Raw genomic sequence first — 16,526 nt, 5'->3', positions numbered from 1 at the left:
GGCCTCTTCCTCACCCCTTTCTTGTTTTTACTCCATCCTCCTCCTGTCCCTCCTTTCCTATCTTTCCATCTGTCCTTGCCATCCTCAGCACCTGTCAGGTTGCCCAAAAGGCCACCTGAAGACCTCATGTGCTATGTCAGCAACCTGAGCAATTCTGACTAGGTAAGTACCAAGTGACCCTGAGCCACAATAGGAACTGGAGGCAGCGATAAAGAACTAGGTCAACTAGAATCTTCCATGGCTGCCTAGCAAGCTGAAGCCTGTGTTGAGACCAAGCCATAGTTGGAAGTGCTCCACATTCTGATACATTAGAACTACTACAGATTATTGAGCAACAGTCGTAATATCAAAACGACAGCATCAATAACATTTCCCTTGGCAGACAAGCTCTGTTCATCTCCCTCAGGTTCCTAAAGTTGATACAAATATTTCTCAAGTGAACTTATTTTGCACAAAAAGGGGCTTCTGAGTAAAGCTCCAACTCTGATGCAATTTATCTTGCCCTTAGCATCATCATCATCATCATCACATAATTATGTGGCATTCCAAATTTAAAAATGGCACCAGATGTAGCTTACTGGGTCTTGAAAAGAACTCCTGTCCTCTGAGCACTAACCACAGGAGTAGAGCACGGGGTGCCTTAAAGTAGATGGGAGCGGACATTCTCTCCTCAGCACCTCCCCTTGTACGAAAGTAATCAACACTCCAAAAAAGATTACTGAGAAGATGGGAACATTTCAAAGGGATTGAAAACATTCAGAAAGTGTGGGGGGGAAACCCGCCCTGTTCAGCACAGCTCTATTTCTTCCTTAAGGCCCACGGAATATAGAGCACAGGAATTTGAGGAATCTCGTTACCTTTAATCTCCAACCAGAATATGGTGCATCTGTTTCTTTACAGAAAAATCGTGTGGTCTTCGTCCCAATATTCAACAATTGCTCTGTAGGCAAACCTTGCGTTTGCGAAATGTAACGAATCTGGAGGGATTAAAGAAACATAGCTTTGCACTACCACATTATATGTGTATCATTTTTACAGAATCAGCCAGTAATCTTTGGTACTTAATGTAAATGGCATGATATCAAAATAGCTCAAGGGTTTGACTCTGTAAACGATGACCTTCTGGAAGGATGGTCTTATGAACGGATATTTAGAAGTGATATTAGCAGTAGAGAATTCAGGCAATATACTCAATGCACTTGCACCCAAACAGACCTAGCTTATATGTTTATGCTTATGTTCCTAAAGACCTTTTGTGTAATTGATTTGTAGAAACCATCAAGGTCAGCAGAATAAATGCTACTGATCAACTTGTCTGTCAAAATTAATTTTCTAACTATGACATTATTCATTTGTGTATATATAATGCTAGTTTCAGAAAGTTTCAGAAAGTTCAATATGGAATTCAGCCTATATATTCATTTGACTTTTGGCTGAGGTCATTGATATGAAATCTTGATAGCCTACTTGTGTGGAAAGATACTACTATGCAAAAAAATTAAAGTACGCTCAGTAATATACTATCTGCATATTGTTAACACACAGCGAAAGGTGGCATTTGTTAGCACCCATTCACAAAAAGGGCCCCTACATGGAGACCAGCAGACTACAGAATCCTGCAATGGGCAACCTCTGGTTCTGTCTGACTCTGGGGCCAATTGGCAATACACTGACAAATACAAGACTACAGGACAAAAAGGAAGGTGGTAAAAATCACATCTCTGAATGGAGCAAGTTTACAGAAGCCTGGATCTAATGATACACATTATGCTCAGTAGACAGTATAGTCAATTTATACATTCAAAACTTAATTAGTCAGTCCTCAAGTAATCAATTTGCAAATTTAAATATGTAAAATAAAGTCTCCTTTCAAAATACCATCACTAATCTTCTATTACCTGGTCATATTCAAGAGCTCCTGGATATAGTGGCCATCCAAGGAATAGTTCCGCAATCACACAGCCCAGTGACCACATATCTATGGCTTCACAAAACGGCAAACCTAATATGATTTCTGGTGCTCTGCAAATAAAAACAAATCCTGTTGTACTGTTGTTCAATTTACTGCATCAAAATAATCCAATTAAAAGCAGACATTGGGAAACATGATAGAAAAACAAGGTCACTTTTACTAATTTGTTGCTACAGATCAAGCTAACTTGCCTTTTTAATTAATTCCTTTTCTCTTAGCATGCAAGTCAATTGTAACTCGCTAGCTACTCTACTACAGACCACCACAGCTATCTTCTGAAACTGACTTGTAACTGAGTCTTTAAATTAGATGTTGGCTTTCTTGCAATATATTATCACATCTGGCATTCAGCATTCAATAAATATACCATTCTATATCAAAAACTTGTTTTGCTACACTTGCTCTGTAGCAAAATGTTTCCAGCATGGATTTTACAGCTAAATACCATATCTACTCAAAAGTAAGATGACATTTTGTACTTCTTTTGCCTTTCTAAAAGGGGGGGGGGGTTGTCTTCTACACTGCGCATGCAGGGAGAGCTTTGGAGAAAGTGTGCCAACTCATTTACCAGAGAAGCAGTGAAAGCAACACTGCATCTGCAAATACCGCCTTTCAAGATGCTTTGAATTTGCTGGTGGTTAACAGTCCTTTCCTAAGGATAGTTACACTGTTCCAAACCCACTGATTTCAATGGATTTAGAAGGCTGTAGTTTTGTTTAGAACTGCACTGCCCACTGATCAGTTTATCTAAGCCTCTGTTTAGTAGTATGACTGGGGGGGGAGAGAGAGTTAAAAAGCCAATCTCTTGCCTTTATGAATTTGAAACAGCATGATCACATACTACTTGTGAATGGTTACAATGCCCAGAGAAGCAAGAAGTGAAAGTAATTTTCTTCCATAGTTTATTTATTGTATATTGATTAAAGGTAAAGGTTCCCTTGCTCGAAAGCCAGTCGAATCAGACTCTAGGGTTGTGGTGCTTATCTCCGTTTCAAAGCCGAAGAGCCAGCGCTGTCCAAAGACGTTTCCATAGTCATGTGGCCGGCATGACTAAAAACCAAGGCGCACGGAATGCTGTTACCTTCCCACCAAAGTGGTACCTATTTATCTACTTGCAATTTCTTGCTTTCGAACTGCTAGGTTGGCAGGAGCTGGAAGCAGAGACGGGAGCTCACTCCATCTTGCGGCACCCGGGTCTCAAACTGCTGAACTACCGACCTTCCACAGCCTGCAGTTCAGCGTCTTAACCACTTGAGCCACCGCAGCAGTATACTGACTACTATGTAATTAAAAAAAACTTTGTACCCGCTGCTTTTGAGGAGGGATCATTTTAAACTGGTCACCTGCTTTTATGTATAATCTTCTCTTTTTAGGGGGATCATCTTACATTCAGGGTCATCTTCCTTTAAACAAATAAATTCATTATGTTAAAATTTGTTAATGTTTCTACTATGTACGTTGTGCTGAATGTAAGAACAGCTATGCTGGAACAGACCAAAGGAACATCAGATCCAGCACTCTGTTCACACAGCAGCTGACCAGCTGCCTCAAGGAAGCCCATAAAGCAGGCTGACTGCCACAACACCCTCCAGCCTGTGTTCCACAGCAACTGATATAAGAAAGAGGAATACTGCCTCTGGTACTGGAGAGAATAGGTATCTGTCATGACTAGCAGCCATTGATAGCACTGTCCTCCATGAATTTGTCCACTCCCCTTTTAAGGCCTTCCAAGTTGGTGATCATCACATCGTATGGCAGTGAGCTTATAGTTACTTTTTGATAGTTCAGTCTGTTACTTAAAAAAAAACAAAACAAAGGAAGCGTCACAGAAAAACTCTGCCATGTTAAATTTGTCATAGATTACAAAGTTTAATCCCTATTCACAGCTCACTTTATCAAATAATAATAATTATGCCTTTTGTTATTAAATTTTACATGAATTAACCCAACTGGCTAAGTGAAAATTGTAGCAGTTCTTCTATATTGGCCAGATATGTGATTATAAAATGCAGATATTCCATAAACAAACATTTGCATGTACAAAACACAAAACATGGTTTTTAGCATTAGCACGGAACTCTTGCAAACAAAATTCACATATAAATCCCGTATTTTAAATATTCCTTCACAACATTCTTTTTTCATAGATGTTATTTGTATACTTACAAAAATATACATTCTTTACAAGTGAGGGACCCGCAAGGACTTGAGAGGGGCATCTCATTTTCCCCTCCCCCATAATTTCCTCCACCCCTTCCCCGAAATCCCCCATAGCTTCTCCTCCTTTCCTGCTTCCTTATCTTCTTCCCATCTTCCAGCCAACCCATCTGCTCCTGTTTTCAGCTTCCCTCCCTTTAGCAGCCTCTATCCCAGAAAACTCAAGCCAGGATGCACAGTGTGTGCAATGTGTGTGTATTAGATTTCAGATTCTTCAGCAAATCTGGGGCTTTTCTCAAGTTGATAGAAAGATCTAGCTTGTCGTTTATGGCTCCAATATCTGGATTTAAGTATCCACAGATTTGGCCACGTTGATCATCTCTCCCTTATAATAAAAGAGTAGTGGGTGCCAAAGTTCTAAAATGCACTCCTTTAGTGTTAGGCCGGAAAAACTGCCACTCAGAACACACTGGCTGGGTTGACTGGCTGCTTTGTGCAGTCCCGCCCAGCGTTCCAAGGTCATTTGCATATGGAAGCTGATTGGACGTCACTCCATTCCACACCTCAAATTCCCCCCCCCCCCCCGCAAGGCAGTTGGAATTTTCAGTTGCATAATAGGGGAGAGGAGAATGATCCCCCAATGCTGCCCTCTACAGAATCTACCCCCCAACACTCCAGGTATTTCCCTCCTTATAGCTGGCAACCCTACTTTCCCCTCAGTGCCTGTTGGTAGGCAACTAAGTTTGGTCCAGTCACCTACTTTGCCCTTTGGGAGAAAACATATTGGGGCCAATCCTGATAGGGTTGCCAACTCCCGATGGGAAATTCCTGGAGATTTGAGGGATGGAGCCTGAAGAGGGTGAGGTTTGAGGAGGGGTGGGACCTCAGACAGGTACAATGCCATAGACTCCACCCTCCAAACCACTCAGTCCCTCATGGGGAACCATTGTTGCCAATCTCCAGGTGAGGGCTGGAGACCACTCAAAATTACAATTGCTCTGCAGAAGGGAGGGCGGAAGTCAGCTGAAGTCAAAGGGGCAGATAATGGTAGGTTGATGGTTAGCTGCGAAGGAGATGGGGTTGCCAACTCCAGGCTGGCAAATTCCTGGGGATTTGAGGGGTGGAGCCTGGAGAGGGTGGGGTTTGTGGAGGGGTGGGACATCAGACAGGTAGAATGCCATAGACTCCACCCTCCAAACCAGCCATTTCGTCCTGGGTAACAATTGTTGCCAATTTCCAGGTGAGGGCTACAGATCACTCAAAATTACAACTGCTCTTCAGGGACCAGAGATCAGTTCCTCTGGAGAAAACAGTGGACTCTGTCATTATACCCTGCTGAGGTCACCACAGCAAAATGACACTGTTTGCCCAAAGCCAGAGTACTCCCCCAGAGCCTCTTTCTAGATCTCGTTGTATTTATTTCCACAACGGGCTTTACTGCTAGTTGACATAATATATGAACTGTAGGCCCCTTGGCCATCTTTAGGCCCTGTAATGGACCACTTCGGTCAACTCTCCCAGAAGGAGGTTGACAGGATTCTGGTTGCTGTGAAACCCACTACTTGACCCCTTGATCTGTGTTTGTCATGGCTAGTGAAAGCTGGTGGTGAAGACAATACAGACCACCCAGGCAGATATTATCAACCTATCTCTGAGCTAAGGGACCTTTCCAGGGGCTTTAAAGGAGGGAAACTCCCACATTCAGAGACACTAAGCCTCTGGATCCCAGAGCCAGGAGGCAACATCAGGGGAAGGCCTTGGCCTCTATGCCCTGTTGCTGGTTGTCCAGAGGAACTGGTTGGCCACTGTGTGAGACAGGATGCTGGACTAGATAGACTATTGGTCTGATCCGGCAGGGCTCTTCTTATGTTCTTATGAGCATCCAGAAATAAATTTACATACAGACAGTGCAAGAAAGGTACACAGCATTAAGTATCTTTGTCTTCAGAGACTGTTCTTTTAAACTTGACATCTTGCCTTTTTATAGCTGCTTTTACTGAACACATTAAAAGACCAATTTCTCCTGCTGAGAATATGCCACAATTATTGCTATGGAAGATTTCAATCCAAAGGGTGGCATTAAAAGAAAGAGACAGGAAAACTGATTTGCCTGGGGACTGCAAACAGCTCTGAGCTTTGAAATTATGTTCTCACGGATACAGCTACATCTTAAATCTGACAAAGGTTTCTGTTGTATGGCTCCCCAAACCGTTCTCTAATGCCCGTTCAGAAGAAACTAGCTGCAGAGATTCTTCTCTTTCTCCCTTCTCCAAAGCACTCTTTCTCCAGCTTTCTCCCACGCTATCTTAGGGTGAGGCCTCAAAATTTTTATGAAAGCTGATGAAAGCCAAAGCTCAGTTGATTCTGGTATTTGGCTAGCAACATCTAGAAACTCACAGAAGGGTACACAAGTCAGCAAGAGGCCTAAGAAAATGGAAGCAAGACTAACAAATAATGGTGTCCTTTAGGGAGGACAGGAGGTCAGACCCTCCCCCCCCCAACCATTTTAGACTTTCAAGTAAGTCCTACCAAGTTCAGTGGTCTTATTCCTACACAAGCGTGCCCAGGATTGCATCCTTAATCTGGAATACAAGCAGGTGACCCACAAAGACTTGTGGTGGACATCTTACTTTCCTCTCCCCACTATTTCTTCTTTCCCTTTCCTGAAAGCACCCATAGCCTCTTACCTCTTCCTGCTTTCTTCTCTCCTTACCTTTACCTTCTCCCTTTACATTTATCTGACCCTTTGTCTTCAGGTTCCCCCCTCCCAAGCAGCCTCTACCTAGGAAAACTGTGGCCCAGTTGTGTGGTGTGAGCTTCATATGGAACTAATGTTGCCAACCTCCAGGTGAGAGCTGAAGATATCCTGGAATTACAACTGATCTCCAGATGACAGAGCTCAGTTCCAGCAGAGAAAATGGCTCCTTTGAAGGGTGGAGTTTATGGTACCATAGCCTGCTGAGGTCACTTCCAAGCTCCTACTAAGGCTCCACCCCAAAATCTCCAGGAATTTCCAAGCATGGAGCTGGCAACCCTAAGAGGAACTGATTGCTGTATTTGGGCAATCCGTTGTGATTACTAGAGAGTGGCTGCTGTGGGGGGGGAGTAGGTGGGAGGCCGGGAGAGTGACAGGGGCAGAAAGAGTGACAGGGTGGGGGCAGAAAGGAAGTGACAGGCATGTAGGGGAGAGAAAGAGAGTAAGAAAAGGGTGGCAGGAAGGAGAAAGAGTGTGAGAGAAGTAGGAGGAAAGGGGGAAAAGCAGAGATGGGGAAATGGGACAGCCACTCCCACAGGTTTCTTGCCGGTCCCCACTTGTATCTTCTAACAGCAAAGTTGGCCAAATCTGAGTATACTTACATCTGCTGATCGGAACTTTGAATGACAAGACAGATCTTTCTACCAACCTGCCTCAGATTTGCAGAAAAATCTGAATTCTAACTCCTCCACTGTTTTTTTTTGTTGTTGTTTTTTTTGGGGGAAACCCAAATGGTAAAAGTAACACCTATAGTTTAACAGATTCCCTCAGTGGCTGTTGCTAGGCAACCACAGCATTCTGGTGCTTGGTTTCTGTAAGTAAAAGGCGGGGGTGGGCGCTGGGTCCTTTCCAGAGCTATTTTGGCCTTTGAGGGAAGACTCATTGGAGCCAGGCCTGACAACAATCACTGGGTGACTTGATACCACCTGACTTGCATGACTCACACTAGCCATTTGAACTGACTCCAAAACAAACTGGAATACAGCAAATGTTCTTCATGGTATGACCCAGTGAAGGCTCTAGCTACTGTGTTTTAAATCAGCTAAAGTTCCAAGGCCCTCTTCAGAAGTAGTCCTGTGTACAGCATGTTACAGTAGTCAAAACTGGACCAAGGCATGCATACAAGTGACCAGGTTAAATTTCAGTTTATCTGCCCAAATCCAACCCTTCACTGGCTCACAATACCAGTTCAGGTGTTCTACCACCTCCCTGGAATTAGATGGATAAACATGTCTGGACACCATCAGCATACTTTGGCCCTGGTCACACAGGCCAGATATCACAGGGGGGGAGGCATGGCTAATTGCCCCGGCGCAGTTTGATCCGCGATTATGCGATCAGACGCGCCAGCGGCACACCACGGGTCCTTCCCTCGGCGCCAGTGGGTAAACGAGGGACCGGAGGGGAATGCCGCGCGCAGGTGCGATCACACCATGGGAGTCTGGAGGCAGCCTGCGGCAAACATTTACTAGTACCTTGGAGGTACTAGTTTTTTAACTTGCATTGTCAGCGGTAAACCACAGGTGCACTTCACTTCCCAGATGTTGGGGTGGGATTGCGCCCGGATAATCCGCCCACCATCTGTGCCTCTACCGCGGCAACTTTGCCGTGTGACCAGGGCCTTTGACTCTTTCTTCAAATCTCAGGATGACTTGTCCCAATATTTTCACATGTACGGGTAAAAAAGACAAAATGATGTACGCCACAGGCCAAGGGGCAGAGCAGTAGTCTCACAGCACCACTTTCTGTTATCTGGAAAGGATACCACTGCTGACAGTGTCAAACGTCTCTGAGAGATCCTGGAGAGCCAAGAGAAAAGACTCTCTTTGTGGCAGACTAGAGCTAGGTAATCTTTCAGGATTACCAGGGTATCTTCTGTTCAAGACAAAGCTAGATTGAAGAGTCCAAGATACTCATCTGATCTAGGAAGACTTGAAGTTGCAACAACACTGAGCATCATGCCAAGGAAAGAAAGATTTGAAAATGCCCCAAAGTTATTTAACTGTTGGTTCAAAACAAGTCTCTCTTCAAGTTCATATCACAGGCATGAATTCATGATAGGCATGAACTTCATCAAAGGAGGCACCGATGATCTGATTGATCCACTGGGTCAGTCCCTTCCAGAAGATTAACTACTCAGGAAAGGCAAAAATCAAGTAAAATAATGGTTGGCCTTATCTCTCCAAGGATTCCTTACCCAGCAAGTGTCAAGAAACTGACCTTTCTCTACATGAAGCTACATCAGCAGAAAACTGTAAGTTTGCATCTTCTGCTGTAATTGGTGGGAAAATGGCTGGGGAAGCCAAGGAAGCCTCCAAATCAGATCCGCCACAGTCCAAGAGATGGTCAGCCAAGCCTCTTTCCATTACATCTGATGCTAAACCTCATGTGACCCGCCCCCCATAGTCTGGACTCTGCTTTTATTTTAAAGAACCAGATCATGTCAAGACAGATTGCCCTGTGTACTCTGGATTGGTCCCAACAGAAACAGTCAGTTGTGCTGCAAAGTTATCAGGTTATTGTGTTGCGTCAGGTCATGAGACCACTCTTGCTGGGCATTTTGGCATTAAATACACCTTGGCTAAGATCTCCAGACAGTTTTATTGGCCCAATGTTCACAACAATGTCAAGAATTATTGCCAGACATGTGATATTTGTCAGCATATGGGTTATGACCATGACCACTCTAGGGATCCATGTAGACCTCCAATAGAAGGTGAGCCATTTGAAAAACAGGGCACTGATGTCATTGAGCCACTTCCTAAACCTACCTAGTCTGGCAAGCATTTCATTCTGTGATAGACCTGTGTTCTCATTTTTGTGAAGCTGTTCCCCTTCCCAGCTTTACTGCTCCAAGTCTGGCCAAGGGTTTGCTGACTGTTGTCATTAGCGATTTCCCAAGACCAACGCTTCTGATTTGGGATCTAGGTTCATGTCTAAACTAATGCAAAAGCTGTTTGAAATTGCTGACATCCATCATCAAGTTAGTCCACCCTACTGTCCTTGGAGTAACAGCCTAATTGAACATATAAATTTTGGGCCAAATGCTGAAAAAATACACTTCAGACCACTCAGAGGGTTGGGACTGAGCTCTGTCTTATTTGCTTTTTGCCTATCATGACACATCACAAAAAAGTCTGGGATTTTTGCCTAATGAACTTGTTTTTGGCACACAATTCTTCAGTTTGTTCAAACAACATGCTCCTTCTACTGTTATTGAATATGTACATAAGTTACAGAATAAGTTAAGAGATTTGTGGCAGTTAGCCCAAGGAAATTTTAAAAGTGCTCAGTTTAAACAGAGAGCTCCCCCCCATTCTGGTTTTTCATGTGGGCTGGACCTGGAGTTATCATTAAGCAGCTGAATCCAGTGACTTATTACTTTTCCTGAGAAGGTCAACCCTAAGATCTATCATGTGAACTCTCTGAAAAAGTATTTTGAATGTACCCCTGACATGTTCTCAGTGCATACTGTTGCTTAAGAAACAGAACAGCCCCTTGACCTCTTAGCCAAGAGCCAGCAAGGAGGTGAGGTTGAGGACATTTTTCTTGCACCTGAAATTAGTGTTGATCAAAAGATCCAGCTACATGCAATTTTAAATGAATTTAAAGAAGAATTTTCAAGTTGTCCTGGAAAGACCAACCTTGCTATACACAATAGCAATACTGGAGATTCTCTACCTCTCATGTTGTACCCTTATCAAGTTAGTGGCCAGCATGCCGCTGATATTGCCAATGAGATTCATGCCCTGCTAGACATGGATGTCATCAAACCTAGCACATCTCCATGGTGCAGTCCCACTGTTCTAGTATCCAAGAAGGATGGAGGAATCTGGTTTTGTGTTAACTTAGAGACGTTTTAACTTTGTCAGTGTTCCAGACTAATTCCCTTTGCCTTTTATTGAAGATCTGATTGAAAAATTGGGGTGAGCAAAGTACATTACTACCCTAGATTTGACAAAAGGTTACTGGCAAGTGCCCTAGGGTATGGATGCTTCTCTAAAATATGCTTTTGGCACCCCCTTGGCTCTTCCAGTTTAAATTACCACCCTCTATTTGTGTTGAGAAATGACCCAGCAATCTTTTTAACTCTTTGTTACAAGGCACATTTGACTTTGCTTGTGCCTATCTTGACGATCCTGCTATTTAAGGTGACTCCTGGAAAGACTATTTGAGGACCATCTGATTCATCTATGTCAAGTCTTCTACAAAATTCAAGCTGTTGGATTTACTGTTAAAGTGCAAAAGTGTCAAATGGGTTGGGTGAAGTTGTTTATTTGGACCATAAGGTTGGGAAAGGTTGTATTAAGCCTTTAGAGGCTAAGCTCCAAAGCACTCCAAAGATGTGCATATCTTTCATTATTTTAATGGTGTTACTGGGTACCCTTCTTTTATGCGATTATATGCCATATCCCTTTTATGCCACTATATACCATAATCTATATGAGAAGACAAAATTTGGAGAAAGTTCCCCTATTTCAAAAGTGGAAGATGTCAAGAAAGTGGCTTTTCTCTAGTGGTTTCTTGACTTTTCAGAACTTTGGTGCAGGTCCTGATGCTAGTAAAATCATAGAAGACTTCTCTCTGGGAACTTAATGACTTGCAGTTTCAAGAGAGAATGAAATGGAGTCAGACACAGGTGTGGATGAGATCATGGGGCTCAGGAGTTTCGAGGCCAGGGACCAAGATAGAGTTTTGCCCTCTCATTCCATCTCATTAGTGCAAAGAACCCAGGAGGGGGAGTGACTTGCTTGACTTTGAAAATATATCAGCTGCAGAAGTATGTGGTCATATGTCTCAGCAACACACCTGATTGTGTTACCACACGTGGCCTGTGTCCCGTTGTTGGGGGAAATGAGCTATGAGACAGAAGAGGCCAGAGGGGTGCAAGGGATTGCACACCTATATATACCAAGGTCCAGTTTAGGAGGAAGACTCCAGATTTAAAGAGTTTTTGAATAGTTTTATTAAAGGATATCACTGGTTACAGTCACACTAAGCAGTCAAGAAAGAGCACACAATCCAGAACTAAGAAATAAAGAAGTGATGATAGCAATGTTTAGGAGCAATTATGGGGGTTATACTACCTGTCCAGATGTGCAGAAGTCCATGAAGAGGATAGCACCAATGGCCAGCATTCCACGCTATGGAGAAGGAGGCCCAAAGACGAGACTTTGGAGGTATACTCAATAATAGGCGCCCTCAGAGTGCACACCGAGGCAGAGCGTGCTCTCTATTTTTACAGGAATTCTGGGGGCGGTCTCCCAGGCTAGAACTTAATGGGATTAATGCCCATTGAGGGTCCTACTGGAGCTGGCTGAATGGGTTTGATGACCATTGATGGTCCTACCAGGGTAGGTTGAATGGGTTCCCAGGCTTAGACAAAAGGGTGAAATGGGTCCCTGATGGGTGTCCGGAAGGATAGTTAATAATTTTAATGTTTGGTTAATTTATCTCAGTATCCCAAGGGAGGAGGGCAGGAAGGACAGGTATTGAGACAAAGGATTTCCACATAGGCATAGGTGTCACACAAAAGGGACTACGTGAAGGTTCAAAAACAGAGGAAGGTTCGCCAGATGGCTACTGAATAGCTATGGAAATACAGATAGTTTACCTGGTGGAACTTGTGATTGTTTCACACACACACACACACACACACATATATATACCACTGCCAGGTGGAGGGGGAGATGGGAGATGTATTTATTTATTTGATTTATATACTGCCCTCCCTGCGGGCGGGCTCAGGGTGGTTTACAACAATTCTTAATATTTAAAACAATAAAAACCTAAAATACCGTGCAACAGTTAGTTCCGATGTCAATCATCTGAAATTCAGCAGTGCCCTGATATTGGGGTCCAAGCCACTGGAGGGGAGAGGGACACCCACCGCCTCAACCAAAAGCCCAGTGGAAGAGCTCTGTCTTCTGCAACCTGAGATTGAAACCCTTTTCCAGAGCTTTGGGTAGCTCTGTGGCACAGAAGAGTGTCCTCTTTGGCCTGACTTTGTGGGTCTCTGGTTCAGGTCAGGAGTGGGGTGCCCCACTATTGGGGATACCCCACAAGTAATGCAGTGCCCTTGGGCTACAATTGGTTAACCAGAATCAGGCTAGCTGCTGGCAGCCTGGCATAAAGGAAGAGCATTCATTCTAGTTTGTACCTTTTGGTCAGACCTGTCTGGACACCTATGCTTTGGGGCATCTTTGCCTGGACTGGGCCTTGTGAGGCCAGAAAACCTGTTCTGGATCTCTGAAACTTTACCTGGACTCTGTGCTTCAGTCTGGTCAGGTAAGATCCGGGTCAGAGGACCAAAAAGCCTGTTCAAGTATTTTAGGTGAGTTAGTTTTTATTATTTTCTTCCTTGCTTTGCACTGCTCTTATATTTTTACACTCTTAGCACACCTCTTTTAATAAACATTAATTATACTCTGGTGGGGTTCTTTGGGTTTGGGGGTGTTGATCTAAACCCAGTATTTTGGCCTACATTGGCTACAGCTACCAAAATAATTGTTTTTGGAACTCAGCTTGTAAGTTTCCTACCTTGCAAGGCTGACTTCTTGATTAATACCTAGTTTCTCAGTCTCTCAGCTGAGAGTTCCTCAGAAGGACTGGCGGGGGCTCGTTACCCTGGACAGTGACGATTTACATTCCAGTTTTGTGTTTTGCTTTGCCTTGACCTGTCACTTCTTCCCTTTATTCTTTTTCTTTTTGCCCTCAAGTCACAGCTGACTTATGGTGACCCCATAGGGTTTGCAAGGCAAGAGACATTCAAAGAGAGCTACTGCCTGCCACCATGTGACCCTGATATTCCTTGGTGGTCTCCCTCCCAAATAGTAGCCAGGGCTGACCCTGCTTAGCTTCCAAGATCTGATGAGACTGAGCTAGCCTGGGCTATCCAGGTCAGGGCCTGTCACTATCCCTTGACAATAACCACACAGTAGTTTCCAAAACAAATGTCTGAGTTAAATTCAACTGTCAAAATACTTTTTCTGTTCCCTCTCAATAGTCATTGTCCCTGCTGTTTCTTTCCTCAAACTCATCAGCAAACCAGCAGACAAAAAGGGCTGCTTTTCCCTACAGCAACCAGAAAAATCAATCTTAACTCTAGATGATCCTCTTAATTCTTTGAATCTAGAATAGCCTAAAACCCACTTGGTAGCGAGTGCTATCCGTGATGAAATTATTTTAAACACTGCCACCATCTTCCTGCTCAGCAAGTAACATACAAATCTAGAATACCAACCACTACAGGCATAACATCTAGACAATAACGAAGACAGCTCCACAGTTGTCCTAACACAGTTATATCACAGTTCCAACAGCCTATATGACTGCCTTTTTCCAATATACTCACTCCAAAATATAAATATGTCAGCTGATAGCAAAGCTGAGATAGGAAGAAAACTTGTCCAACACAATACAACAAAGGAATCTAAAGTTATAAGAAGTGCAATGCTGCTGCCATTCTTGCTTGTAGTACTCCTTGAAAGGGTAAACAAAGAGGAATCCACAAGCAAATGATTTCTCATTGATCTCTGTGTGCGTGCGTGTGTAAAACAAAACATAGAACTTTCGTTTCAGAATGATCTGTCTAGTCAACATTTTAGCAGGGTGCCAGAAAATAAAAATATTCCTACAAAAAGCTGGGAGGAATACCAGAAACAGCTTCTATTTCTAAGAACGCCAGAGTCTCAGAAAATATAGCTTTCTTTAAATCCTATATATTTAAAGAAAAGTCTCGTCTCCCAAAATGGCTTGCCTACCAAGCAGGAGACTCCAAAATACAAAATGGCAGTGAAAAATTCTCTTTATTGTGGTATTTCTACACCATGAATTTAAATAGCTAAAGTATTTCTGAAATGACAGGAACACTATTTTTAAATACCACTCCATGGAGGCACTGGGTTTTTTTTTAACTTTTCCAGTTCTGAAGACCACTTAATCACATGTCAGCTCTGTAGAGCTGACCTACGTTTACATACTCAGAACAAATCTGGGGAGACTTATCACATAAAAATAGAGCTAAACAGATTTCACAGTGGTGAAAAACTCTAGATAGCTACCGTCCAATCTCTTTCTTTTAAAAGATCAATAATGGAGAATAAAATACTGAGTTCCAAAGGTAATGTTAATAGTACTGCCTCTCTAGGGTTGGAGTAGTTTAAGGGCTGTGTTGTCTTAATGATTCTGTGGGCAAAAGAAAGCTCACCATATGAAATAGAAGGAGAAAGATTACTCAGGCAACGATGGGGAGTTCAGCCGGAGAACAGGATGCTTTGGTTTGCCTCAAGTGAAATTCTCTTTTCTTTTGCTGAAGGGACAATACTTCACTTAGCTAGAATGGAATCAAGTACAACATTCATATGGCTTTTTCTTATTGAGCATAAGTTTACTATAGTACTGGTTAGCAAATAGAGGGACTGAACAATAGATCTTTCTGGTTGGCCCCAAGGTCACTTCTACGTTGTGAATATTGTCACTGAGGTGTATTTTACATACAGGCTACATATTCATTCCCACTGCACAAGACAAGAATCCAGATCTTCTCCGGAACTCATCTCCTGCTGCTAATCTGTGCTGGAAGATATTGTGTGCCCATGAAATTTGCACACAGATTATCTCTTTAAATAAGCAATGTTCTAAACGCCTGATAATCTGTTAATCATTATGTAAATAAACACTCATCTCTCATTTCAGTCATTTGTCATGTTTTGCTTGCAGGTGTCACAAATTAGGTATGAAATTTTACTGGCACATTCAAAAAGGGTAGAACCGCAGGTGGTTGGATCACTGAACTGCATGAGTGTCTCCTACTACTGCAGCTGCCTATTATTCAAATTATTCAATTTTCAGTGGTGAATAAAGCGCTGGTAAATCACTGTTAATCTAGGACCGTGGTGTACCAGTGGTTCTCTGTTAGGCCACCCAAGTTAGCCAGGTTTTACACTGGAGCCGTTACCCTGGTAACTGACAGCACTCTCCTTTACACTCAGGAGTCTTTATGCATCATATAAGACCCATTATTCAATTAATGTAACTGTTAAAATACGGAAGAGGCAAAGAAACAGGTGAGAAAATTATTAGGTTAACAAACATTACCAAGAATACTGACTCAGATAATGAAACTAATATTTAACTCAGGAATGTAAAAAAGTTGGTGATAACTTTCAGTATGCTCAGGAACAAAGTTTAGCAGGAGCTGGAAGGATCATCATTAAACTAAAGATTAATAGTCATGTTTGCAGTTTCATCACTAAGCACTGCTTTTTGAACAGTATTTCAGGTGATTCTTAAATGAGATCAATAATGGAGGACCAACTTTCCTGAAATGACTGGTCATCATTAACACTTTTGCCCCACAACGTATCCTCTACAGTATGGATGAGCAGATTCCTCCAACTCCATCGTGAGTAGTATCCATTCTGATTTTGATCCAAGGATCTTCAGTCAAATTTTGTGGAACAAGGAGCAGAAAAACAGGATTGCACCTACCCATAACTGTTGTTCATCGAGTTGTCTTGGGGAGTGCGCATATGCAGGCCTGCCTACAGAAATTTCTAGCTTCTTAGGAGTAGAGAGGGCGCCCCCTTCCCTTCGGCACACGCCCAGAGTGTTTCCTGCCGAAACTGCACCAAGGGAAAG

The 16,526-nt window shown here is 43.0% G+C and overlaps 1 protein-coding gene across 5 annotated transcripts in view; it reads right to left on the bottom strand.

Moving 5' to 3' along the window:
* HIPK3 (homeodomain interacting protein kinase 3) overlaps positions 1-16,526 on the bottom strand; it is a 117,779-nt gene that overhangs the window by 38,111 nt on the left and 63,142 nt on the right. For all 5 annotated transcript variants that reach the window (XM_015409752.1, XM_015409769.1, XM_015409774.1 and 2 more), the window contains 2 exons: positions 1,899-2,022; positions 858-977 (listed from right to left, as the gene is read on the bottom strand). In XM_015409752.1, coding sequence (XP_015265238.1) covers positions 858-977; positions 1,899-2,022 — 244 coding nt within the window. The remainder of the gene's footprint in view (positions 1-857; positions 978-1,898; positions 2,023-16,526) is intronic.

This window comes from Gekko japonicus, unplaced genomic scaffold (assembly GCF_001447785.1).
Source record: "Gekko japonicus isolate JY-2015 unplaced genomic scaffold, Gekko_japonicus_V1.1 scaffold113, whole genome shotgun sequence".
In the NCBI taxonomy this organism is placed as follows: Eukaryota; Metazoa; Chordata; class Lepidosauria; order Squamata; family Gekkonidae; genus Gekko; species Gekko japonicus.
The sequence above is the reverse complement of the archived record's forward strand: the minus strand, read 5'-3'. Positions and strand labels throughout refer to the sequence as shown.